General features: G+C 37.9%; 1 protein-coding gene across 9 annotated transcripts in view; it reads left to right on the top strand.

The window, feature by feature from the left end:
* LOC136342269 (nuclear receptor coactivator 2-like) overlaps positions 1 to 25060 on the top strand; it is a 166259-nt gene extending 141199 nt beyond the window's left edge. For 4 of the 9 annotated variants that reach the window (XM_066287895.1, XM_066287889.1, XM_066287891.1 and 1 more), the window contains 11 exons: positions 14963 to 15220; positions 15332 to 15628; positions 15693 to 16001; positions 16053 to 16253; positions 16472 to 16657; positions 16717 to 17013; positions 17167 to 17359; positions 19066 to 19281; positions 19695 to 19889; positions 23227 to 23309; positions 23805 to 25060. In XM_066287895.1, the coding sequence (XP_066143992.1) occupies positions 14963 to 15220; positions 15332 to 15628; positions 15693 to 16001; positions 16053 to 16253; positions 16472 to 16657; positions 16717 to 17013; positions 17167 to 17359; positions 19066 to 19281; positions 19695 to 19889; positions 23227 to 23309; positions 23805 to 23885 (2316 nt within the window). In that variant the 3' untranslated portion in view covers positions 23886 to 25060. The remainder of the gene's footprint in view (positions 1 to 14962; positions 15221 to 15331; positions 15629 to 15692; positions 16002 to 16052; positions 16254 to 16471; positions 16658 to 16716; positions 17014 to 17166; positions 17360 to 19065; positions 19282 to 19694; positions 19890 to 23226; positions 23310 to 23804) is intronic. The other 5 variants (XM_066287896.1, XM_066287898.1, XM_066287892.1 and 2 more) reach the window with 4 other exon arrangements.
* The last annotated feature ends 297 nt before the right edge of the window (positions 25061 to 25357 follow it).

Raw genomic sequence — 25357 nt, 5'->3', positions numbered from 1 at the left:
TTTCGGCATTTTACAGAAAAAATTACTTTCTAAGCATTAAGCCTGATTTATAAACTCGACATTGGAATCACATTTGGTATTGACTTTAGATTGAAACGTTAAATAGCAATAAATTTAATTGCCCCACATATACAGGGTTACTACTCGGTTCAGGTTCGGTTTTGTATATCGATATCGAGACCGAGAATTACATGGTCTCGGTACTGGTCTCAGTTCCCATCGTGAATTCCAGGCTAGAATCGTGTGACGTGGCAAAGTGAATCGTGAAGCTTGAGTTCGAAGCTGGTGACTTGAGGTTTTTGCACCACAACAAAAGTACTTAAAATAATTAATATTCTCGGTCAGTCGGTCCCTCCAAAACTTTTAAAAACCACGCGGGAAAACGCTATGGACGGTTTACGTATGTTTTTTTTCACACATTACATGGATGGTAAATAATTACTGATATTTCTTAATTCGAATTTATAAAGAGTATAGTACGGTGTCGGTCGACCGCCCGCATTGACCTCACGCCTTTTAAATGGAGCGCTGTGAGTTTTCGCACGAGGGCAAATGCTTCTCAATTGCAGCTTCTAGCCGGAATCTCGGTCAACAGCCGTCTAATCGACTACGATGGCACATAGCTTGGTTTTCAACAGTGACTATTTTTATTTTCAAGTATATTTTTAGTTGTTGTGTGTGTTGTGTCCGGAATTTATTGTGTTGTTACACGACGTTTGCCTTGTGCAATTGTTGCTGTAAGTCGAAAACTGTTTAATTTGTGTATTTGCATGTTGGAAAAAATACCTGGAATTCGATCCAGAATAATAATAATAATAATAATAATAGCAACAACAATACATGACTTATAATACGTTCTTAAATGCGTTCATCAAGCTCAGTGTAGACAAAAGCTACTCTGTGAACCTACAGTTGTGAACAAAAGTATGGAATATTTTGAATCCTTAATAGTTTTATATCAAAACAGTTGGTTATTAAAAAAGAAACATACAAAAATCCAAGTATATACTTAACAACATTTAAAAAAAATAAATAATATTCAATAATAAACAAGTTTCTATAAATATACAAAAAAATAAAAAAATAAATTATGCTGGACAAAAGAATGAAATACTTCGTAAAATCGATTATAATCAATAAAAAAATTGAAATAAACTCATATTTTTGGCATATCCTTTCGAGTCGATATCAACCTGACATCGACAGTGTATAGAATCGATTAAATTTTCACAAATGGAAATAAGAATCTTCACCCATTTTTCTTGCAGGACTTTCCACAATTCATCCTGATTGAACACATTCCTGTCTGGAACTTTTCGTTTCGAGTGTTCCCAGAGATGCCTAATCGGATTGAAATCCGGCGACTGAAACGGCCACCACGGCACACACGGAGATGTTATTACCACTTCGCCATTTTTTTTTTTACTAATCGAGGTGAATATTTAAGGTCGTCGTCCTGCAGGAAACGCGAAAGTAAAGACATGTTTTCATCAGCATATGGCAGCATATGGTTCTCAAGGGTGACTTTGTATTAAAACCGATCCATAATTCCCTCAGTTTTGACCAATGGTTCAACATCAAGTCGAGAAAAACAACCCCTCGCTGTTATGTTGCCACCACCATGTTTCTCTGTTGGTTTTTGGTAGTTGAGGTCAAATCTAGTCTCCACAGGTCAACGAACATAAGTTTTCCCATCAGAATTAAAAATATTAACTTTAGTTTCATCACTGAAGAGAACAATAGTCCACTTTGAAAATGACCAAAACAAATGTTGCTGAGCAAATTGGGTTCTGTGTGCTCTTGTGTTCTTCTCACCAATTAAAAGCTTCTTCACTGCAATCCTTCCTACTAATCCCATTTCGCACAACCTACAACGTACAGTGCGATCGCTTATATTGATACCAATATTGTTAGTGATTTCTAACTTTGTAACCTTGGAGGACTTGCCAGGTTCTGCAGATGGTGTTTTTTTAATTCGTAGATCGATAGTGTCATTTGTTTTTCTTGGGTGTCCAGGTTTCAGACCATCTTTTACATCTCCGTAAATGCCAAACTTTCTCAAAATTTTGGAGATAACTCATTAGCTGATTTTTAACATATTTGCAATGTATTTTTAGTTGTAGCGACTTCACGTGACGTTTGGACTATCGGATTTCGAAAATCTTCCGAAAAATACTTTTCTTTTGGCATATTTCGTATGAAATGCACCACATAATCTGACTGAATAACTGTGTGGTGCATTTTGGTTTTAGCACCCCCATAAACAACACTACATGGCATTCCATACTTTTGCCCCACAAAAAATTGTTTTTAAAAATAATTTAAAAAACAACATTCCTAAGCCGAATATTGTACGGTGAATTTCGGAACGTACCTTCACCTTATCGACAAACTTTGAAGACAAAAACAGAAATGATCACCAAGGAAGTGTTTCAAAGAATATTCCACACTTTTGTCCACAACTGTATGCAGGCCGGTGAAGGAAAGCAACGAAAAAAATGGCAAAAGACATAAATATCAGATGAACTGTCTATTAGGCGGTGAAGTTTGATCGAAATAGATTTTTTTGCTGAATTTCTTCAATTATCTGCTTTATTTTGTGGCTATTTATGCTCAATTTCATTCTGTATAGATCTCTAATAATCAGTTGAGATCAATGGAATAAGTGCACAGCAAATTTGCCTGCAAAGTTCCATTTAGTAACTTCATTACTTGCGTCACATTCACTGTACCTACAAACACTGGATCGTAAAGGTCTTGGTACCCGCCTATCAAATGTCTATTATTCCTATGTCTTTTTACAAACAAACGCTATTTTTAATTATACTTTATTTACTAATTCATACACTTTTCCTCTATTAAATAGTATACCTGATTAAATATTTTATCAGCGGACAAAGTAAAACCTCGCAAAAGTCTAGGTACAAGTCAATGCACGTTTATTTTTACTATTTTTTACTTGGTATTGTGAAAATAAAAACAGAAAATAGCAACTAAGCTATACTAGATATATTGTTAACAGATTATTATCAATTAGAATTTGTCCGATTTTAACTAAAAATTGCACGAAGTGAATTAAGTGTTAGAGAACGAAATATCGCAATAAATTAGCATGAAGTAGGAAAATTCTACACTGAAATTGGAGACGTATTGAAAAGAAGTTAACCTACAATTCGTAAAATTATCAATCGATATAAGACTGAAGGAATAATTCAAAATAAAGTGGTCACAGGCCGTGTACGGACGTTCGCACAACGAAAAGAAAGATTTATACTCGTGGAAATAAAAAAAAAATCCCAAGAAAAGTGCTGGAAAAATCGCTGCTGAATTGTAACAACAAAAGGGAAAGATGGTGCATGAAGATACAATTCGTCGAGTGTTACATCGGGGTGATTTTAAAAGTTTTACTCCTCGCAAGACACCATGTGTTAACAAGCAAAACAGATTGAAGCGGTTGAAATTTGATCAGGAATATAAAAATTCCTCTCCAGACTTCTGGAAAGGAGTGATTTGGTCTGTTGAAAATCGATTCAACGTTTTTGGACCTGATGGAGACACGAAAGAGTGGCGAAAACCGAATACAGGATTACATCCAAGCTGTGCTATTGCAACAGTGAAACATGAAGGTGACGGTACCATGGTCTGGGGTTACACGTCGGCAGCTGGTGCGGGTAATCTTCAAATAATAGATGGAATCATGGATCAAAAAGTCCACCTAACGTTCTAAAGGAAAATTTAGTACAAGGTGCCCGAAAGTTAGGGATTGCTGGGGATTTTCACTTCCAGCGAGACAACGATCCAACACGCACGGCGTGCACCATGTGCGTCAAAGACTAATATATAATACCCGACATTTGTTTGACTCCTCAAAGTCCGGACTTAAACCCGATTGAACGTTTATGGAGTGTTTTAGAGCCTAAAATTCGTCAGCGCCCTATTCAAAGCAAAAACTGCATAGAACGGGTTATTTTGGAAGAGCGGCCTAAGATAACCGTCGATATAACAAAAAAACTTGTTTATTCAATGCCAAATAGACTGCTAGAAGTTACCAAGTTAAAGGGATATCCAACAGGATACCAGCAATATGTGTACCAGAAGTTTAATTTTATTCTTGTTACATGTACCAAGACTTGTGAGGTTTTATTTTGTCCGCTGATAAAATATTAATTTTTTTTGTACATGGCGATAGTTATATTTTTAATTAATTATAATATTTAATGTAGGAAAAGTGTATTTACGAATGTAATGTAATTAAAAATTGCGTTTGTTTGTAGAAAGACGTAGGCGATAATATACATTTGATAGATGGGTGACACGATTTCTGCGAGCCAGTGTATTTCTGCATAAACGATAAAAGTTGCAAAATGGCCCTCGAAGATAAAGGAATTTTATATTTTTGACGTTGGTGCTCAGCAAAACCGTACCGTGTGGCGTCCATCAAGAGCTTAGCTACGCATTACACGGAGCGAACGTTTTCTCAAAATTATCATTATATGGTATTATGCGGAAATGCGTCATAGGGCTTACGAGCCACCCTGAATTCTGTAGCCCGAACAGCGTTTCACACAATATTCCCTTGTACCTTTTGATATTTTTTCTCTGACGTTATGAACGTAATGCAAACACTCAACTGCATTGTGCATCGTCTACTTGAGTTATGAAGGTCAGGATTAGCAAAAGCTTTATTTAAGTAAATTAATCATCTCCCCTGCGTAATAATGTTACATCAAAATACCAAAAACCATCGATTACTACCTACCTACCTCTACATAATCTCAATTCGGGCAGAGCACATAAGCAAACACGTTCACGGATCATTTGGGTATTTAAAAAAAAGTGCAGTAAACATCGCCTGATAAATTTCGGTTAAAACAGTATTTATCCCGTATCTGCGTTTTGCAAATTATTCACCAGTAGCGACTCGTTAGCGGCTTCGAAGGCCCACCTGGTGGTCACGGCGCAGCCCTTTTGCATCTGTCCTTTTCAATGAATTCCTCCCGATAAAGTGTACAAATCTTTGGGATTCCTCAAGCCCCACTCGCCCCGCTCATGTCTGGATTCCTCGAAAAACTTGTTGCTTTTGAATAGTGCTGGTTTCGACGGGATGGATGTTGCTCTCGCTACCTGCACCCCCCTCTCTCCGCCCTCGCCCCGGACCAACCCTCGGTCGTACACCGGGTGCAGACACGTCTCTTTCTTAACTTTGGCAAAGTTTCGTAAAAATGCATGGTCCGTCATGTTGACCGGGGGTAGTTACCTTTGTGACGCTCAGGTAATTTTGTCCCAGAATTTCGGCACAAAAGGACACCACGTGGTGTGGCTAGTTTGAGAGTGCTTGTTTATTGGGGGTACGTCACCCAAGAATGGTGAGTCTTTGGCATTAGTCTGATTAGATCTGCACGCGGCGGTAGTGTTTACTCCACGAGCGTCGGTCGTTGAGAAAATCCTTATCTGCGCGAACGTCGTCTGCGTACAATTTTACCATACACCGGGCAATTATACATTTAAAAAGATAACAAAATTCAGTTTCGTCGTATTAGTCGAGTCACCAACAAGCCCGATAAGAAAATTTACTTGACTCGGCAGATGATAAACTGTTTGGCATTTTGTCACGCCCGTAGTTCATGTGGTTCGACAGGAGCCGACCGGGAAAATTCGAAGTTTTTGTAAGTTTTTCAACGTTTGCTCCACGAGTCTTCTGCTGAGCAACGCGCTTCTGCAAACTATGTGGTATCCTCGTCGGATAACTCATCTTCCAAGTGCTACAGTTCCTAGCAGCATTGATAGCGAAGCGTATATCATGTCCATTTATAAAGTTCGTCCAGTGTATAGAAATGGAAATATTGTCGTAAGTATTCTGCACGGCTCGCTATTACCTCAACTTCCATCATTGGTGCTTTAACTGATTGTTGCCGAGCCACGTGAGATGTTATAGATTTACAAATTTGATTCCCATTTGTCAAGCTCTGAAATATTAAAGCGATAATAGGAGTAATTTTCTTATCAGTCAGATTAATGGTGTAGGTATGTATCCATATTCATATGCGATCTTCGATATTTTAGGTTTTAGTTGAAACATCTTTCCCGTACCCAAATAAAGATTCTTGACCGGTGTCATCTAAAACTATATTAAACTTTATCAATGCGTATATCAAAAGGTCATTGATTTATCTGAATTTCACGAGTATTAAAGTAGCACCCGAAATAGTTATTTACGTTACCAGGCCAGTAGGTGACTTGTTACAGTCCGGTTTTTTATGGACGAGGCGACGTCAGGGGCCAAGGCTGGAAAATGTCAGTGAGTGCTGTAGAAAAACGATTAATGGACATCTGCTTTACATTACTTAGTTTCGTACGTGATTTGCAAAAAATGCGCCGTCTAGGGGAAGAGAAATAATGTTTCTTGAAAATATGGCGAACGAAATTTTTGATTGTATTTCTCAATTTTGCAACAGTTAGGCGGAGTTAGGTGTTTGTCGGGCCTTTTCGGTGTCAAATGCACTTGCTTTGTGTTTTAAAATTTAAACATGTGAACATTGCGGTATGCCAAATTATATTTAGATTGAAATTAGTGTAAATATGGGGAAAATTAAACAACTGCAATTTTTCAAGCGATAGATCCCTAAGTCTGGTAAGATTTCCTAGCCACAACATTACATTAGTCTTCGATTTGCTGGCAACAAATCAGCACGGGGTTAACTGATCTGCCCAGACAGTATAAAATAAAATATAAAAAGTCTGAATGCAGCAGGCCACACATCAACTTATACAATGCCGTCACTTCAATACTTCCCACCTCCAATATTTTTTACAGCAAAGGAAATCAGTTTTGACCAAAAAATAGGTCAACTTAAATATCGAGGGAGACGTTTAAAACTACTGTGCGTTGTATTTTAGATTTCGCCCCTTCCCGCCAGATACCCTCAACTTCAAATTTTTAAATGACACCCCCAGTTTGTAGCACATCATTTTCAAGATCTTAAAAAAACCCCGCTTCGTTACCGTCTAGAAACCTAAAGTCGATTGATCTGTTGTCCTGAAGAATCAAAATGACATTAATTGAAACACAAAATCCAACTAACGAAGTAAATGTATTCTCCAAAACCTTACTTTATTCGGCGTTCAAAAAGCTCACCATTGTTGGCTGAACAAAAGTACAACCTGTTCTCGAATTCTTGTCGGACGTTTTGAAATGTGTCTGTTAATTAACCTGCATGCGTCGGTAATCCTATTTCGTAGACCCTGATTATCTCGTGGGACAGTTTTGTACACAATTGTCTTGAACTAACCCAAGTGGAAGAAATCTAGAGATGCTAAATCTGGCGATCTCGCCGGCCATTCCATAACGCCTCATCTGCCGATCTATTTGTCAGGAAACCTTCCGTTCAGCCATTGTTGAGCACGTGATGCGCGGTGTGGTGGTGCGCCTTCATGTTGAAAGTGTAAATGTCGTTCATCCAAAAAAAGAGTTTTCTTATTCATCGACTTGGTTTTCGAAGGATCGATTTCGTTCTTCAAAATTTAGTTCACACTTTGAGCTCTCAAGGAAACCCCGTATGGCCCTCTCGAAACACATGAGAATTTTCGTTGTCTCGATATCTACGCTTATGGTTATTTGCAAAGCCACTCAGCAAAAGAATTGATTCATCACTGAAACAAATATTCTTTATCAAAATCGATTTAGTTTCTATTGTCGCACTCGTTGTTTCGCAAAATTGAATTCCTCGATCATGGTCGTCTTCTCGGTGTTCTTGAAGAATGCTCATTTCGTAGGGAGACAACTTGCTTGGTTTTAAAACTTTGTGAACACGTAGAACCATATGGAATATTTGTCGACCTTTGGAATTGAAGTGGTAGGATTGATACTGAAATGGCCCAAAATCTCGACCTGTGCAGCAGCTTCATTAAGAACTCGGTATTGCTTATTTACTTTGTTGCAGACGAAACCAGTTGCTTGAAATTTCTTGCCAAGGTCCAGCACATAGTGGTGGTTTACATTTTCCTCGGGATGCTTTTCATTAAAAACCCGGGCTGTCCCACGAGCACTCCTACTTTCGGCATCATACACAAAAATAATTTCGATCCTTTCATCTAAAGTATAATACACCATTATGCATCTGCCGCCCTTACTGCTGCTAACAGACAAGTCCATAGATGACAAATTAAATCTAGTTTTGTCTAAGCAGGAAAACATTTTGTGCTAAAATACAAAAGTTGACAAAAACTAAGATTCTAAACTCTATTATCTCTCTTGTCGCCAAAAGACAAGGCTATGACGTGCACAAATGAACAGAAACGTTTGTAAACATGCTAGAACGTTTGAAAAATCTGTTTTTGAGTCTTTAGGAAAACGGACCAGCCGATTTTAGTTTTTCGAACGGCAGTGAGTCGGATTATTCAAAACCTTTAAAATGAGGTGTTGCAAGGCGGGGGTGTCGCATAAAAATTTCAAATGGGGGTACATGGGGGCAAGGGGGCAAAACCTAAAATACAGCGCACGCTGGCTCCGAACGTCCTCCTCGATATTTAAGCTGACGTGCGTTTTTGGTTAAAACTAATTTCCTTCTCTGCAAAAAAATATATGGGGGGTGGGAAGTTTCGAGATGGTGGCCATGCACGTGCGGTAAAATTTGCGCCTTTAATACACGAACTTGATGCCCACCAACCTGAGGCAAATCATTATTATTTTTTTATTTATTTTATATTTTTTAAACTTAAATCAAAATCCGGTAACTCGTCCGAATTGGTTGTGTAAAAGTTCATTGACTCGCAATTTTTATATCTTCGATTCAATACACTTGTGTCTATGCGAATAACAATGCCAACGAAATCTATAGGTTCCGTTTTATCTTATCTTTGGTTGTTTTTGCGTTTGATGTGTGTTCGTCGAACCTTGTTTTCCTATGTGAAAAATAAAAAATGGCGTGTCTCGTGGTCAATCGAGCTGACCGTAGTCGGCGTAACAAACACTAACGTGCAATGACGAAAATGTTAACGTAAGTCAACAAAAGGGCGATTTCACGTTTGCCGTTATTGGGCAATTTGCGGCAATTTTTAAGGGCATTGAATTCGAAAGGAGCAATGCACTAGATAGAACACGGTATTCGATAACGATTTTATTTTGATATAATCATTAGGTATTACAGATGTTTGCATGTTGCTGCAATAACCTCTGGATTATGCCGAGAACAATAATAATTACTTATGCTGAATTACGAGCTTGTTAAAGTGTTTTGCGAGTTAGGCAATGTTACGTTAGTTCTTGGTAGTAAAGCTGACGTTATGGCATTCAGCTGTGAATTGCATCAAATTGTAGAGTGCATATATTATTTTCCGTTTCCGGTAATACGGTGGAAATATGATAATTTGAAGACAAGAATCTACTGAACATCAACAAGATTAAATCTAATGCGTCTGTAAGAATTTCTTCTTTTATTACTCGTTCCGCTATAGAAGATGATTGCTTATAAATACTATTGCGGAAGCCGAGTTAAGCTATCGATAAGTTTAGCTTAAAGGGAATTAGACCTCGTCTGTTTTATGAGGGACAATCATAATTTTTAATTACGTGTTCAAAAATCGCAAAAAAAATCATTTTTATCAGTGAAGAGCTGTAATTTCAGATGTAGAGGAGCATGAAGTATTCTCAGTTGAGTTATCAGCTGTTTCGTAGGAAAGTTTTACATCAGCAACTGTAAGTACCGTCGAAAAATACCAAAGATAAAAAGTAACTATGCAGGTACTAGTATCGTTTTAATTTTGAGAAGTTGCCGAAAGGATGCTAACCCGTTTCTTACATGTAGCACATTAGATTTAGGCTTTTTTTTAAAGAAATTACGTTGGGACAGGAGCTAGCCTCATTGGACTACGGCATCTGCCCGGAAAGTGTTTCCAATTGCAACTTAGCCGGCCCTGAAAGACTCCACAGTCTGATATTCTTAAATTTGTTTAAAGTCGTGTAAAAATACACGTACATTTACACACGTATATGGGAGATTATTAATACAGAGCACATCGTGTGACGGTTGCATGTACTTTGCGAACATGATTGAAATATTGTTATGGTTTTATTTTCCTAGTAAATTAACGATACCTTTCATGGACCATGAAAACCTATGTCAGGTAATTGTTGTATCACGTCTTCACAGCGCTGAAATTTTCCTACCATTGTAGCGGTTTCTTTATTCTCTTTAATAATTCTATTGATGGAAAAATGTCGATTTCACAGCGGGTCTGTAATTTCATTGATTTTTGGACGAGAAGGAGGAACAAGTCTGAATATTGAACTTGTGGAGTTGCGTCATCACTTGTGAAGTCGTCTCTAATTGGCAACATATCCTAAATGAGATTTACTTGTAATTACAGAGTTGTGTAGGCTGCGTTTCCGTTAGAGGTGGTAAACTTAAGCTCGCGCAACATGATTTTCTGTTGAACGTGGCTACAATTTGAAAGCTGGGCTTGTTCCCCCTTTTTTCCCCTATAATATACATATTGTTTAGGCTTTCGCCTTTAAAAACACAGTCACAAAAACACTTACATAAATATTCATTTATTCAACTTAACTGTGATAAATGGGTTGAATAAACATTTTAAACCATTAATAACGCAGCAAAACTAAATGAGTTCCTAATTCGCAACTATGCAGATATGGTATAAATATTTTTTACATATGTAATGCTTTGGGTTTCTTTGCCGGCCATTATTCACTGTGTTTAACACGAAGGAATGAAAAAGAGTCGAGGCCGTTTGTAATACGTTGTATATAGGTAAAAAATATCAAACGCATATTCTTATGATATATTAATAATATGTATACCGGGTGCACCAAAATGATGTGGGGATATTTCAAGGTGGGATTCTACATGAAGAAATGACAACAATTTGTCATTTAAACTATGTTCCAAAAGCTCCTTTACGAAATTACAGTGTTGCAAAGTTTTAGAAAAAAAATGAAACTTAATTAATACTTTTGAAACCGCTTGGTTTATTGCTATGAAATTTAGTATGTAAAAACAGTTTATAAAGGGACATTAGTTACAATAAAAACATGCGATTCAATGCAAAATTATTCAAAATTATTTTAATACAACAAGACAAATAAAACTATAGAAAATTTAACACATTATGGGTCGACATCATAATGAGATATGAATTTTAACTAACACGAAACAAAAGAAAAACGATTTTTACAGTAAGTGTTGAAAATGACTAACCAAGAGATAAAACTGAAGAAACAGATTTCAATAACAACACAACAAATTTTCTTTTTTACTATTCAGACAAAAGTCAGCGGCGCATTTTCCTTTTTTTTAAATATTGAAGTAACTTGTAATTCATATTTCATTGCGATGTCGACCCATAATGTGTTAAATTTTCTATCGTTTTATTTGTCTTGTTGTATTAAAATAATTTTGAATAATTTTGCATTGAAAGGCATATTTTTATTGCAATGTTAATGCCCCTTTAGAAACTCTCTTTACATACCGAATTTCATTAAAATATCTCTAGCGGTTCCGAAAATATTAATTAAATTCATTTTTTTTCTAAAACTTTGCAGCCCTATATTTTCGTAACGGAGCATTTTTGGAACATAATTTACATGACAAACTATCGTTATTTTCTCACGTAGAATCCCACCTTAAAATATCCGCACATCATTAAGGAATACCCTGTATATAAGTATCTTCAATATTGGGCGTTCGCACAAAATAATATTTATTTAAAGTTCGTATACCTATCGAATAAACGCCCACATCCAAACTTGAAGTTGCTCCACTTTACAGCAGTTCAATAATACAAGTAAAGTGAATTTAGGGTGTTTATTTTCATACAATGAGCTATTTTTATATATAAACATGCAGAAACAACCAATTAGCCACTTTACAATTTCTGTATATCCGCGTAAAAGAGATTAAGCAAAAATGATACAATAAGGTTGACTGTTTCCTCATTGCCGAGAGGATGGGGGGCACTGTTTATTGCATTCGTCTCTTAATATACAGTATCGTACAACACTAAAGCAATTTCTCGATTTATTTTTGAAAGAAAAGGTTTTTTGGCTAGACGTCTTGCTTGTAATCGCTTTCGAGTAACCTTCGTTTCCTGGGCGAAACGTTCACATTACAAATTGAAACCAAAATGCAGTTTGCAGACAGTTTCGGATCTATTAAACACGTACATTTGATGTGTCGGTTAGTTTGTTTCCTTTTTTAGATTTTCGTAGCTTTCCATCACGTTTTAGATTCACTACAAACTCTCAAATTTGATCATTTTTAATTGTTTTTGAAATAATATATTTTTCCCCATGAAAAACATCTGTTATTCCCCTTATGCAGTTTATCGGACGTATATAGGCCTCAACAATGTTTACTTCTAAGGTCCACTAATAGTGTAGTAAAATAGCGGAAGAATGAATACACGAGGCATAAATCAAACATCCACTTTGAAATCGAGTAAAATTCAAACAAGAAACTAAATTTACCATCGAGTTCCTTTAATTTTGTCGAACGAATTTGTTTAAATTTTTTATATCTCAGGTCACAACAACTAAAGATCCGTGAAAGTAAACAAGCAGGACCCTCGCGAACAAAATGCGTTTTAAATAAAATATGATCATTTTGTCCGATACTGTATATATGTTGCACATCAAAAGTAACTGTTGGTACTAAAGTTGGATGACATGGAATGCTCTAGTCGGGAGCTTTCTTTGGTGAACTTGAATATAACCATTTAAAATTTAAACATTTAAATAAGTAAGATAATAGGTAAGTACTTACTTCGTGCACTGCAGCTGCAGGTAAAAAGAGGTCGTCCTACATCGTTTTCTTTATTAAATTAATTAATTAAGTTTGCCACGGCGTACACCCACACAAAATAAAATATATATTAACAATGTTAAGCGATAGGCATTTTACCAACTCGCAACATCCAGTACATACAGAGAGTCCGAATTTTTGGTAGCAAGAATTTACTCACGTATTTTACGCGTAAAGGATAAGATTAGTTTGCTATATAAACTATATTCGAAAAATGCTATGCTAAGGAAATACAGGGTGTTGGATTTGTATATTTTTTGAAATTTATCTTTTATAGCTCCCAAAATGTCTGAGATATTTAGATCAAATGTTGAGCATAAGTTAGCATAATTAAACAGATGTCCTTTATATTATTCCCTGGTAATGAGAAACTGGTTAAATGCAAATTATCCACTAAGATGGATAGTTCGTGGAGGGTTAATTGTTTGGCCCTCTCGATCGCCCGATCTGACATCTCTAAATTTTTATGTTCGGGGGTTTATGGAAAAAAATTTGTACTCTACTCCTTTAAACTCTCGAGAACTTATAAGGTAAATAAGAAGTTCTATTCTTAGAATAACTACTCAGAATTTGTGATGTGTTTAGCGGTCTTTATGAGGACGTTTTAATTTGTGTGTAGAACATAGTGGCAACCATTTCTAACAATTTCTGCAATAATAATTATTTGATATTGATTTAAATTGTTTTGTTATCGAAAAAATTACTATCGCCGTTTGATTTATTCCGTATTTAAAGTTACTACTGTCCCTGTGTCTACTAATATTTTTTGTTTCTCTTCCGTTAAAAATTCGCTTTAGTTTCAGATTGTCACTAAATAAATCCTTTCTCAGATTTTTACTATAGCAGTGTCAGAAAATGTGTGTGTCAGTGGAATGTCAGACATGTCATAAACCAGCCAAATTTACTCGATGAATAAATAGCATGCATTACTTCGATACTTTGCAAATAACTGAAAAACAATGACAGATACGAAAATGATCAAAACACATAAAAGACTCAAAATTAAACAGACAGTTTTAGTTTCTAAGATAAATAAAATATATAATAATATAAAATAAATAAAAAATTGACCAAAACCCTGAAAAATATCACCCTGTAGAATTTCACGACGATCTAGTATTATCTAATCATATAGACCCTAAAGAGCAAGTTATGCTCAAAAATTTGAGCTAAATATCTTAAAACTTTTGAGAGCTGTAAAAGGTGAAGGAATATAAAACTTCAACTCATGGTATTTCCTTAACAAAGTATTTCTCGAATATAATTTATATAGCAAATTAAGGTTATTTTTATGCATGGAATAAGGATTTAAAATCTTACTACAAAAGATTCGGACATTCTGTATATGTTAATGGAAAGTCTATGATGCAACTCCACAAGCTCAACACTCAGACTTTATTTCCATCCTTGTTTGGCTTATGGGATTATTTGATTAGTATTATTCGATTATAGCAGTTGTAAGTGAATCGAATAATTTGATTAATCGTCCATCATCCTTTTTGGAACCTTGACCTGAACCGACATTTTGTGTGCTTTTTTTTTTCATTTTGACAGTTATTTAAAATCTTTTGCTGTAAGTGAATTATTTATAAACGCGCCAATAAGATTAATCTAATGACCTCAGTTGATCAAGGTAAACTTAGTTCGGTAGTTTGTGTTTCATTGGCCCTACTCATTTACTGGTAGCAGTTTTCTTGGCAGGAACACTAACGGATTTGTTTTCTTGCTCAAAATAATTCGTCTTGAATGTAAGAGTCTATAAGTGCAGACCAGAGTTTTTCTTCTTCCGTTCCGTTCCGTTCCATGATTCTTCTTTCCCATTCAATTTACTCAAGTTACTATTTTTTCCATTTCTTCAATGTTATAGCGTCGGGATCTGGGAGAGGTCCCAGTTGCTTCGAGAATTTTTGGGACCGGGGTGGAACTTGCCTTGCCAGAGCAAAAACACACAGCTATGTGATATCCGTCACACTTATTCATTTAATATTTTCCGTTCGCATAGCCATCGTACACTTTACAAATTATATTGCCCTTTCCGTACTATCGTTATTTAAAAACTATTCTACGGCGTTCGACCATAATTGTTGATGATTTTTGATCGCATCAAACACAAAATGATCACTCTCTGATAATATGTATTTGTTTAGCTCCTGAACGAGAAAAACGATGATGACGATATCGAAGCGAAAGCGGGTATGAAAAAGGGCAGCGAACTGCTTCAACAGCTGCTAAAGAAAGACAGCGACGAAGATGATGAGAAGAAGAACGAGAATAACCCGCACGAGGACACTCTCCTCAGGAACTTGGGATTCCCCACGGCTTCGTCCGCAGATCGACGAGGTGCGAAGCGCTCCAGCGACGAAAAAGACGATCGGGATTCTAAGCGATCCAATAATGGCTCTCAGGTTAGTTCAAGTCGTAATAAACTCTTGACTCAAGTTTTCCATTTTTCCATCTAATAACTTACATGCACAACTCTTCCCGTTACATAAGCTGATCGCATATTGAATTCACAGGTTTCATCTTCTGGATCGTCGGAAAAGAGCGAGATATACAGGAGAAATCAAATGCTGGCGTCTTTGCTGGAGAATCCGACGCCACCGCCATCGTCGATCCCGCCCATTCCTGCTAGTGTGATCTCAGCTACGCCGCAAGAGAAGCTGCCCCGCGTGATCACGGATCCGGCAAAGTTAATTGGTGGCACCATGTCGCAAAACAACAATAACAACAACGTTGGGCGACACAATGTCAACAGAATGACCAATAGGCAACAGATCAGCTACCTCAATAACAATAACAACAATTTCCAGAACGTAAGTTGAGCATTTGGAAATGTGGCTTTTAGGCCCAAATTTAAATGGTTCTTATTCTCTACAGAGAACTATGGCTAACATGTATAACAACCAGTCGACCTCTACCGATAGCGGTGGCTGGAACGAGAACAATAACATTCAGGGACCGATGGCCGATCCGGATCTTTCCGAAATTCTAGACACGGTGCTGGATTTCGTACCAGACGCCAACGTTTTGCCACTGGAGTCTAACGAGGGCCACCAAACAACTAGCTCCCAATTGAGCGAAATGGCTGCCATCAAAAACATCCAGAACTTGTTGATGCAGTGCGAGAAGGCCGTACCGTCACCCAACGTGTCATTGCCGGCCCGCCCGCCCGCTTATAGCACAAATGTAAACGTGTCGCAATGATGAAAGGACAGTGATCATTATTGTACGTTGTAGGTTTCCACTCAAAACAACATGGCTTATCCTCCGCCCAATTATCCTCAAAATGTGAAATATACGAGATTGGGCGTCCGAGGACCACTCCTGCCCCAATATGCAACCGCTGGAAGCATTGGTGCCCAACAATTGCTGGCCGAGCAACAGAGAAAGCTACAAAGACATGCAGAGGAGCAAAAGAGACGTCTATTGCAGCAACAGGTAAACTATTGACTTTAGCTCTTTAAATGATCGTGATAATTACGAACTGTATATAACGAAAGGGAAATTAATGAAATTGCTCGTAACACTTAACACGTTACTACTTGATTTGTACTGTTTGGTGTAGTCGCCCGCAATTTGTGTAATTGGTTCGTAATACAACCCAACGTATAATAATGGAGTTTCTGCTATTGTTTTTTTATTGTTTGTCGGAATAGAAGCAACAACAGCTTTTGATTCCGTCCAATGCAACAGCCGCCGAAATGAATTCCATTCAGAACATCGACAGTCTGTTAAACAACACGGTCGCACCCAACGTCACCTTACAGCGATCCAACAGCTTGCCGCAGGAGTCGCAATTGTCGCCGAATTACGCCGCCGGCCAGTTGCAGGGCTCGAATTCCGTAAGTTAATTTTTTTTTTTTTTGGTAATAATGCCGTCTTATCAAATGAATATTTTCAGCTGAATCAGTCGAACCAAAGAGCTACACTGCCACAACCGACCCAGACGCAGCCTTACTCTCCCCACTCACAAATGCCGTCTCCTTTGGGACAGCAATCTTTCCAAACGCCAACCACCGCCCCCGGGGGGTATAACCAACAACAACGCTTATCGCCACAGGCCCAATTCAATGCGCAGCTCTCACCAAGACAAAGTTACCCCCAAGTGAGCACAAGCGGAGGGACTGGGCCTGGCTGGCAACAACAGCAGCAGCAGCGCCTGACTGTGCAAAATCCTATGTTGAATGCTCAATTAACTGTAAGTTTGTTTGTTAACTTCATTTTCATTATACCCGCATTTTCATCGATCATTCTTCACATCTCGCCTCGTCACTTTTTATCTCTCTCTCTCTCTCTCTCTCTCTCCCACACCCTCTCTATCTACGCTCTGTTTCTATCTCTATCTCTCTAGGGCGCTCTAACGGGACGCGGCAATTTTCAGAGATCATCGCCAGCGCAACAAGGCGCGCAACAACAAAGACAGTCGCCCTTCGGGAGCGACCAGTTTACCGCCCCCGCTTCGCCCACACCCGCCTTTAATCAGAGTCAGTTTTTGAGACTGCAGCGGGCCAATAGCGTGCCGAACGCCACCTCTCAAATGCCTGGTAAGTTTCCAGTTCAGATCAGGTTTAGTGAACCACAGAGTAGAGCATACGCCACATTCGAAAATTTACTGGAACCGGACACCAGAGAAATTCGTGGGAGTGTCTAAAAGAACAGTCCCTGGTAACAAGAATTGAGACTCTGGTGCTTGTTAGTAGTGAATTTTGGAAAGTGCCCATAATGGGAAGTAGTGGAATATTCAATGGTTCCGATCCTAAAGGTTCAATCTGTAGGATCCATTTTAATGGGAATGATCAGATTATTCATAATACGTGTCTGCTCTAATACCTCAATTACTATATGTTACGTCTTATCTCATAATTATTAGTAATTGATTCTCTCGACTCATTGTACAGAAAGTTTTTCATTTCATTGTGTATTTTGATGTTGGCGTACATTATAATTGCGCCTATGAGCATATTGTATTAAAGCATACAAGTTGCGAATTGCAATTCCGACATTACAGCTAAAAATAATACTTACCAAACATGCTGTATAAATTTTATTCGAACAACGTTTCGTTACCAAGACACAGAGTATCAAAGTCTAAAAAAATTAAATTTATAAACTTGCCAAACGGCTGGAGATATTTCAGCATTCACACATTAGAATGGTAATATCTGCATTTCGCATCTTCAATTATTTATACCGGGAAAACATCTGCTTGCTCTCCATGAAAAACCTATAGCGTTTTAATAGTCGAATTATCATACTTTCAGTTTCCTCTGTGCATTAGACGAGAATTTTTTGTTAAGTAGAAAGCATGACTATAAATAGTTATCTGATAATAAACGGCATATTAACTGATTCTGTAGATAATGTACAATTAGCTGCCTCCTGTGGTTTTGCCATACGATACTTTTTATGCATGTTAGGTCTCTTATTCTCTTGTATTTTCCTCAATGATAGCCATCATTTTTCTCCTTTGGCTATTGTACAGATATTTTAGCCGTGAGTGTCATTCTTTTGACGCGATAATTGCGAGACAAAGCTCAAAAGGATAACACTGACAAATGAGCATTTTTCCGGCGTGGATGATTGGTAAAATTTGACTGGCATGTGGTACTTACTACAGATTATAATTTACGACATATTTTTAACATTACTTTTAGTAGTTCGGCTCGGTTAAGGTTCTGGATTGGTAGTTTAGCTATTTTATTAATGCATCTTTTTAGTTGATTAATAGAGCTACTGTTTATTCTTCAAAACTTGCCAAATTCTAACGAAGAGGTAGTGAACATCTCAGTGTACCAGGTGGCCAACACCAAATTTATTGATATAGTTGGAACGAGAATTTCGAGTGACCCAAATACGCTTCCAATTGACATTTTTTACGTACACCATATCGCACGTAAATGAATGAAAGAAATGATCATTTACGAATTTCAAATGTCAGTTAACAATAACTGAGAGCTGACTGTGTACTTTTAATTTTTGAAAGTTTCATCGACGCTAATACTCTTGGAATAGTTAATCATTAACTGCAACTAGAACTATGTACCTTTGATAATTAACTTTTTTTTGTTCGGAGTAGTTAAAATAGTTAAAGCGGGGTGTGTCCAGTTATAATTAATCACTCTGTACCGTCAAACCTACCGCGATCTTCATTGAGGAAACTACAACGGCGAATTCGTACGAAAGTACGGTTCAAAAACCACTCGGGCTGCCCGTTTCCGTCCCTGTTTCTAAGCCGTCGCCCATGTTACAGGTGGGCTGGGCTCGCCCAGATCGTACGCCGGCCCCAACCAACCCCCACCCCACTATTCCTCAAACGCCCTACAGCCCATTCCCCAGTCCCCCATGCTCTATCCCACCCAACAAGACGCGTCCTATAACTGCTACGAACAGCAGCCGCAGCAAGCGGGCCTGACCGGTTACGAGCGCAGAGGTAGCGCGCCCTCCGCGCAACAACATATGCAGTCCGGTAAGTGTGACCAATCCAAACGCCGGAGGGGCGTGGCACGTTCGTTCAATGTCAATTATTCTCATTTGTGGCCGGCTTTCTCCATGGCGGAGCAGGGGGAATTGTGTTGTTCATCTACCACTATGTCGCACCTCATCAGCACACCGGCGCGGCTCCTATTCGCATTTTAATATGTCATCGTATTTTTGTTTGTACTGCCCGATTCGTCACGTGTTCACCGCTTCTTGTCATCCACCCATTATGTGTCTTATCAGTTATCACCCAAAAAAAGTCCGCGCTCCAAATTGCACGTTTTTGGCTTGTTATAATATGCATGTTAGTGCTTGCTATAATATGTGTACGTAATCAATAAGTTTTGGGTATATGTGGAGGTAAACGAGTCTTTGGGTAAGACGGTCAATTTTGAATGACAGGTGTAGCCGGCGGTAATCCCACGTCGGAATTCGTGAGGCAGGAGCTGCGGGCTGTGGTCGGCGCCAGAACCGCGCAGTCGCAGCCTTCGGTTGGTCAACGATCGGGACCGTCTCCGGCTCAACAGCTACAGCAGCTCAGTCAACAGGGCACCGTCGACTTAGACTCTTTGGGAATAACTTTCGAAATGCCTTCCGGTGAGTTTTAGATTAGTCACAGCTGGTTCTTTAAGTCCAATATCTGCTGTTGTATCGATTATTGAGGTTATTAATGTTGTGTGTTAACATTTCCTTCCAACTGTACATTATTTTACTAACATTGTGCACATAATTTCTCATGTATGGAAGTTTCCTATAACTGATTAAAGCGATTCCCTCTGAGAGACTCTTGCGTTGTTAAAAAAAATGCTTATCGAAATTACCGACAGGACCGCATTACCCCTATCAATATGTGTACGTTATTGCTTTGTGTTTCTAAAACCTGTACAGGGCGGCGTAGGCAAAGGTCACGATCCACCTATAGGTAGTTTAGGATTTGAAGTTAAATGGTCATAACGGGTGATCATTCAAAAACCCTCACAGAAGGCGGAAAATCGTCAACGTAGGGCGTTGATAAAGTCATTCACTCTTTTCCATAAAAATCTGGTACTGACAATAGACGACAGATGAACTTATCTAAGACTGATATTTCATCTCCTACTTGGGGTACTTTTTAAGGGTTCGGTGATCGGTTCCGCATAGTCCTAACATTTAAATAATGTTTTTCCTCTTAAAATTCCTTTAAAGGGTGAAAAACCTTTAATTTAATATGATAAATGGCAGGCTCGGTATTCCCATTTAAAGTAACTGTCCAAAACATACAGTACGCAGCATAGGTATGAAACAAATTCATTTATGCCGCAGGCAGTTTCAGATTACTGCGTATATAATTTTTTCTATAAAAGATGCGCATTCTAAAATAATACGACACTTGCGCATTTTTTCCCAAAAATCACCGCCCGAATTATGAATGAATTTGTTCCATATAAATCTTAAACCTTAAAGTCGATATCTCCAGCCATTTTCTTGTAATTTGAAAATTACCGAGGTGATATGAGTAGTTACACCTTCCCACGCCACCCTGTGCGCGCTTCACTGCTTTTAAATTAATTTTATAGCTAGGATATTCCACGATTCTGTTATTCAAATAGGTATTCATGTTATAAAGGTTTCTTCCTGCTGTAGAACGTATCTAATTTTTTATTACACATTTGCAGAGCACTGACTCTTGAAGTCTTAAAATTTCTCTTGAGTCGTGTATCTCAAATTTCCGTGCCGTCCGCTTTAGTTGTACACAGAGTGTTCATTTCAAATCGAACTATCCCTAATATCTCTTAATTGAGTGGGAAATTTCAAATAATGAAAAAAAACGTCTATTTATGTGTCCAGGAGGAAATTTAATTTGGCATTAGAGAGAATTGTATTAGTCTCACCCTCGTCCCCAGCTAGTTTCACTTTGATATTTCAAATTGCTATCGAGTGGCGCATCATTGCAAGCGAAATTCAATTTGCGATGTAACTGTACCAAGAAAACTGAATTCGGTTAATGGAGTCGGGACTTAGAAGGGAAAATGTGTACTAGTGGAAATAGCTTATTGAGATAAAATAATTCATTTTATTAAATACTTAAAATGTGAGCCGTCATTAGCGAGGTAATAATAAGGTCTGCTTTCATATTCTTCGCGAACATTAGCGAAAGTTTGTCCAGTATTGCTTCTACATTCCAGGAAAATTCTATCTTTCAATTCTTGAACACTCTCATATGAAATTATAAATACTTTACTTTGTAAATATAGGAAACATAGGAATAAGTTGAGTGGGCTGAGGTCTGGAGATCGTGCTGGCCATTCTAATACACCTTTTCTGCCAATCCAGTTTTCCGAAAATCGTTTATTGAACCATTCTCGAATTGCTAAGCAGGAGCTCTATTCTATCTTGTTGGAAATGCATACTGTGTCCATCATGTTTTAAAACACCATTCTCACCAACTTCATTTTGTAGAGGTTAGACGATAATAGGGTCTATCGTATTTTGCAAAAGGTTCGGATACAAGTTTCCAGTTTAATGTTTTTGTGGAAATTGAGTGTGAACTTCTTGAAATACATGCGGATTTTCATTGTCAAAATATCGAGTTATATTTATTAACGTGTCAATTCAAAAGAAAGTTGATTCGTCACTAAAACAAATATATTTTATTAATTGTTGTTTGTTCGTAAAATTGAACCTTGTTATCACAATTGTCCTCAGTGCGTTGTTGTAACATTTGCATTTTGGAAGGAAAAAACGATTTAATTCTCAATGCTTTGGACACGGCACCCAATGAAATACTTTCACACTAAAATGTGAAAGTATTTCAAATTGGAGGCGAAGCATGCCAGATTTTAATCTGGCATGCTTCGCCTCCAATTTTTGTCTCAGTACTTTTTCGTGTTATACACAGACCCAGTTTCTTAAAATTTATGCACCAACTCCATCACGTACTTATGTATATTCCACATTTTTATCTTGATGTCTCTCATTGAATACTCTTGAGGTTCTACCAGCACATCTATCTTAAGCCCCATAAAGGAAAATTGTTTCTGTTATCTCAGCTTGAATATATCCCGTTTTAATATGACGGTTTCAATGTAAAAGTAACTACAAGAAAATGACAGTTCAAATAACAAAATTCAACTTTTCGTCAAAGCATTGAAACCATGCAGTTTTGCAATATTTTAATTTGTTTAATTTTTTTTGTAGCAAACGTATTTTAGGCCTGCACTAGTACACATTTTTCCCTCTAACTCTCGACTCCATTAATCGATTTCAGTTTTCTTGCTACGGTTACATAGCAAATTGAATTCCAGTTGTAATGATGTTCCACTCGTTGGGGATGATATTTGAACTATAAAAGGAAAGGTAGTTGGGAGTGACTGATACAATTCTCCCTGGTGTCAAATTAAACCTACCCTTAGATATCTAAATAAACGTTTTTTAGTATTATTTTAATTCTCTTCCCAATCAAAAGATATTTCTTGTGGTTTGTTTTGAAATTGATCACTCTGTATAGTAAAAAATAGAAAATAGAAAATTCACTAGTGCAGTCGTTTTGACATATCTGCTCGAAAAACTTCCTTACTTAACAGAAAAATCCATCTACATCTTATTCGGACATTTAACAGACGAATCATACCTAGAGAGTGGCGATCAATTTGAGGCATTTTAGCTTATGAAACCTGAATTAATTATTTGAGGTCACTCCCTGGAAGTTTCTGGTTTGGTTAGGTCGTTCTGTTGCGACATAATCCAACGCAAGAGTGTTCTTATGGAGGTCGTCAATTCATGACTAACACACATGGCAGACGTAACAACTGTCAATATGAATACGACACCTTGAACCTCCTCGATCTACTAACCCGCAAAAGCCGGTCTCGGAAGCACTTTTTCCACCTCCTCTCGCTCAGTGGAAAAGGTGCTTCGTTGGGGTAACGTACAATGACGTCATTGTTGCGTGCAGGTGCGAGTGAAAGCCCGAAACTTTGGGGCGCAATGGGGTCAGATATGGGCTCAATGTCTCCTCCGCAGCCGGCCACATCCAGGGTAAGCCACACATACACGCCACCTCCTCCTTCACTCCCCGGGTAATTCTGGATCTCCTTCATTTTCGCCACTTTTGCTGAACGGAATTACCCGAGGATTGTTATTGCTTGGTTTGCTTATGGCTCCTACTAATTTTCGTTGTTGTCTTTCGAAAGAACAGAGACGGAAGTTTAACTAATTGGCCTATTATGTTGATCTATTTTATGACTATTTGTTGCAAATGGTTTTGCATCGCGCCAACTTGGTCTTAACGTATTTGCACCGACTCTGCAACTGTTTTTTTTATTATTATCATTTGATAATAACTAAGTACTGATAATTGCAGAACGGTCAACTCTTTTCATACAAACAATAAGCACTGTAAATAGTACGGAAATAGTGACCGTTGTAAATAATACACACGGGGTTTCACCCATATTAACAAATTCGTAATAAGCTTGGATTAGCTGGTGATATGAACTGTTCTTGTGACTTACCTAGCATCCCTTTTCACAGACTTCTATGGAGGAAGGCCGGGCAGGTGATCACACAAAAACGTCGCTCCTGCAGCAGCTACTCTCGGATCAGAGCAAGTAAAGCGACGACGCTTGATGTTCGATGTTAAAACTTACTGGAAAACACGTGTTTTAGAAAGAATCTGTCTATGTATGTAATAACCGTTACTATTAGGAACCAACTTAATCCAGGTGTTACTGAATCTATTTGTCTGTCTCTGTAGTATATAAATGTGAACCAAAGATATGTCGTGCCGACATGTACACTGTCGGCCTTGTTGTATTTGCTCATGATGTGATTGTACCATATTACTAAGTATGGCGACGGAGTCGGCTAAAACACTTTTTTCTACGTTCTCTGTCCTTGTATCCTTAACTTTATTAATTTTACTTACGTCACGGTTAATAAGAACGCGTACATAATAACCGGGGAGTTGACATTGTTTATAATCGGACGATCTGAAGGGGTCAAACCGCCAGATGTATATAAAAACTAGATCAGAGAGAAAACAGAAATATAATTCTACTAGGTACCTCAATCGTTTGAGGCGATGTTGTCGCCTTCTCCGCGGTTGAAACCATGGGGAAGCCGACGAAAAGCGGCAACGCGGCCTCAAGTACCGCAGGCTGTAATCTAGACAGGTTAGCTGTATCGAAAGTGCATTACTATTTGCTTGTTGTATAATATTATGTTTTGGTAGTGGGCGGGTGGTATCGCGCAGGTCGACGCCTTGTGCAGGGCCCGAGAAAGTGCAGTTGTACATAGTTTTAGATAATGTTAATACGTATGTATATTATTAACTAGGAGTATATTTTATTAGTGGATTTGTTCTGAGGAAACCAGCGCCCTGCGAAGGGCGTCCCATGGACGCCCTTCGCAGGGGCGCATTCGTGTCTCGGCCGCCCCCTCCACCCGACGGGACCGTTTTGAAAATAGTAACTGTTAATATTTTATACATAATTTAAAGTACGTTATTTGAATGAGTCGTTTTTGTTGGACATTGTGATAGGCATGCGCCATGTTACTGTTGCTAGGTCGATCCTAGGGATTATTATTTTTAGTCGATAGACTTCATAATATTTGGATTGTATTGTCAATTACCCGCTTCCTCACCCTCAAATCTGATTCAGAGTTTATGATGAACAAATTGACAGACAAAAGGCATTATTTAATTATTACACAGATATTTTTTGTACATTATTGGAGTTTTGAAATATATTATATATACCAAAATAAAAACGATTTAAAAATAACAACATTATGAGTTTTATTGTGGGACACCTCAATGTAAGTATGTCAGGGGATAAATGGTGTATTATTATCTAAGAATCGTTCAGCTTCGAAATTAGAAACTGAATCTTTCGTGCGAGAAAAATACTTGCAGACGCACATTCCTAGACTATATAGTCAATACTCACAGGTTCCTTTTACTGATGGTTATAGTAGAACTGTTCCCTCGGTGGTGTAATATTTTTGGGCTGATCAATTTCAGTTGTTTCTTCGTCCACCTAGAAGCAAAAAAACAACTATTGCTTTTCTTTTTGAGGACCTGC

The sequence above is a fragment of the Euwallacea fornicatus genome, chromosome 11 (genome assembly GCF_040115645.1).
Source record: "Euwallacea fornicatus isolate EFF26 chromosome 11, ASM4011564v1, whole genome shotgun sequence".
Classification (NCBI taxonomy): Eukaryota; Metazoa; Arthropoda; class Insecta; order Coleoptera; family Curculionidae; genus Euwallacea; species Euwallacea fornicatus.
Note: the sequence above shows the minus strand (reverse complement) of the source record. Positions and strands in the feature narration are given on the sequence as shown.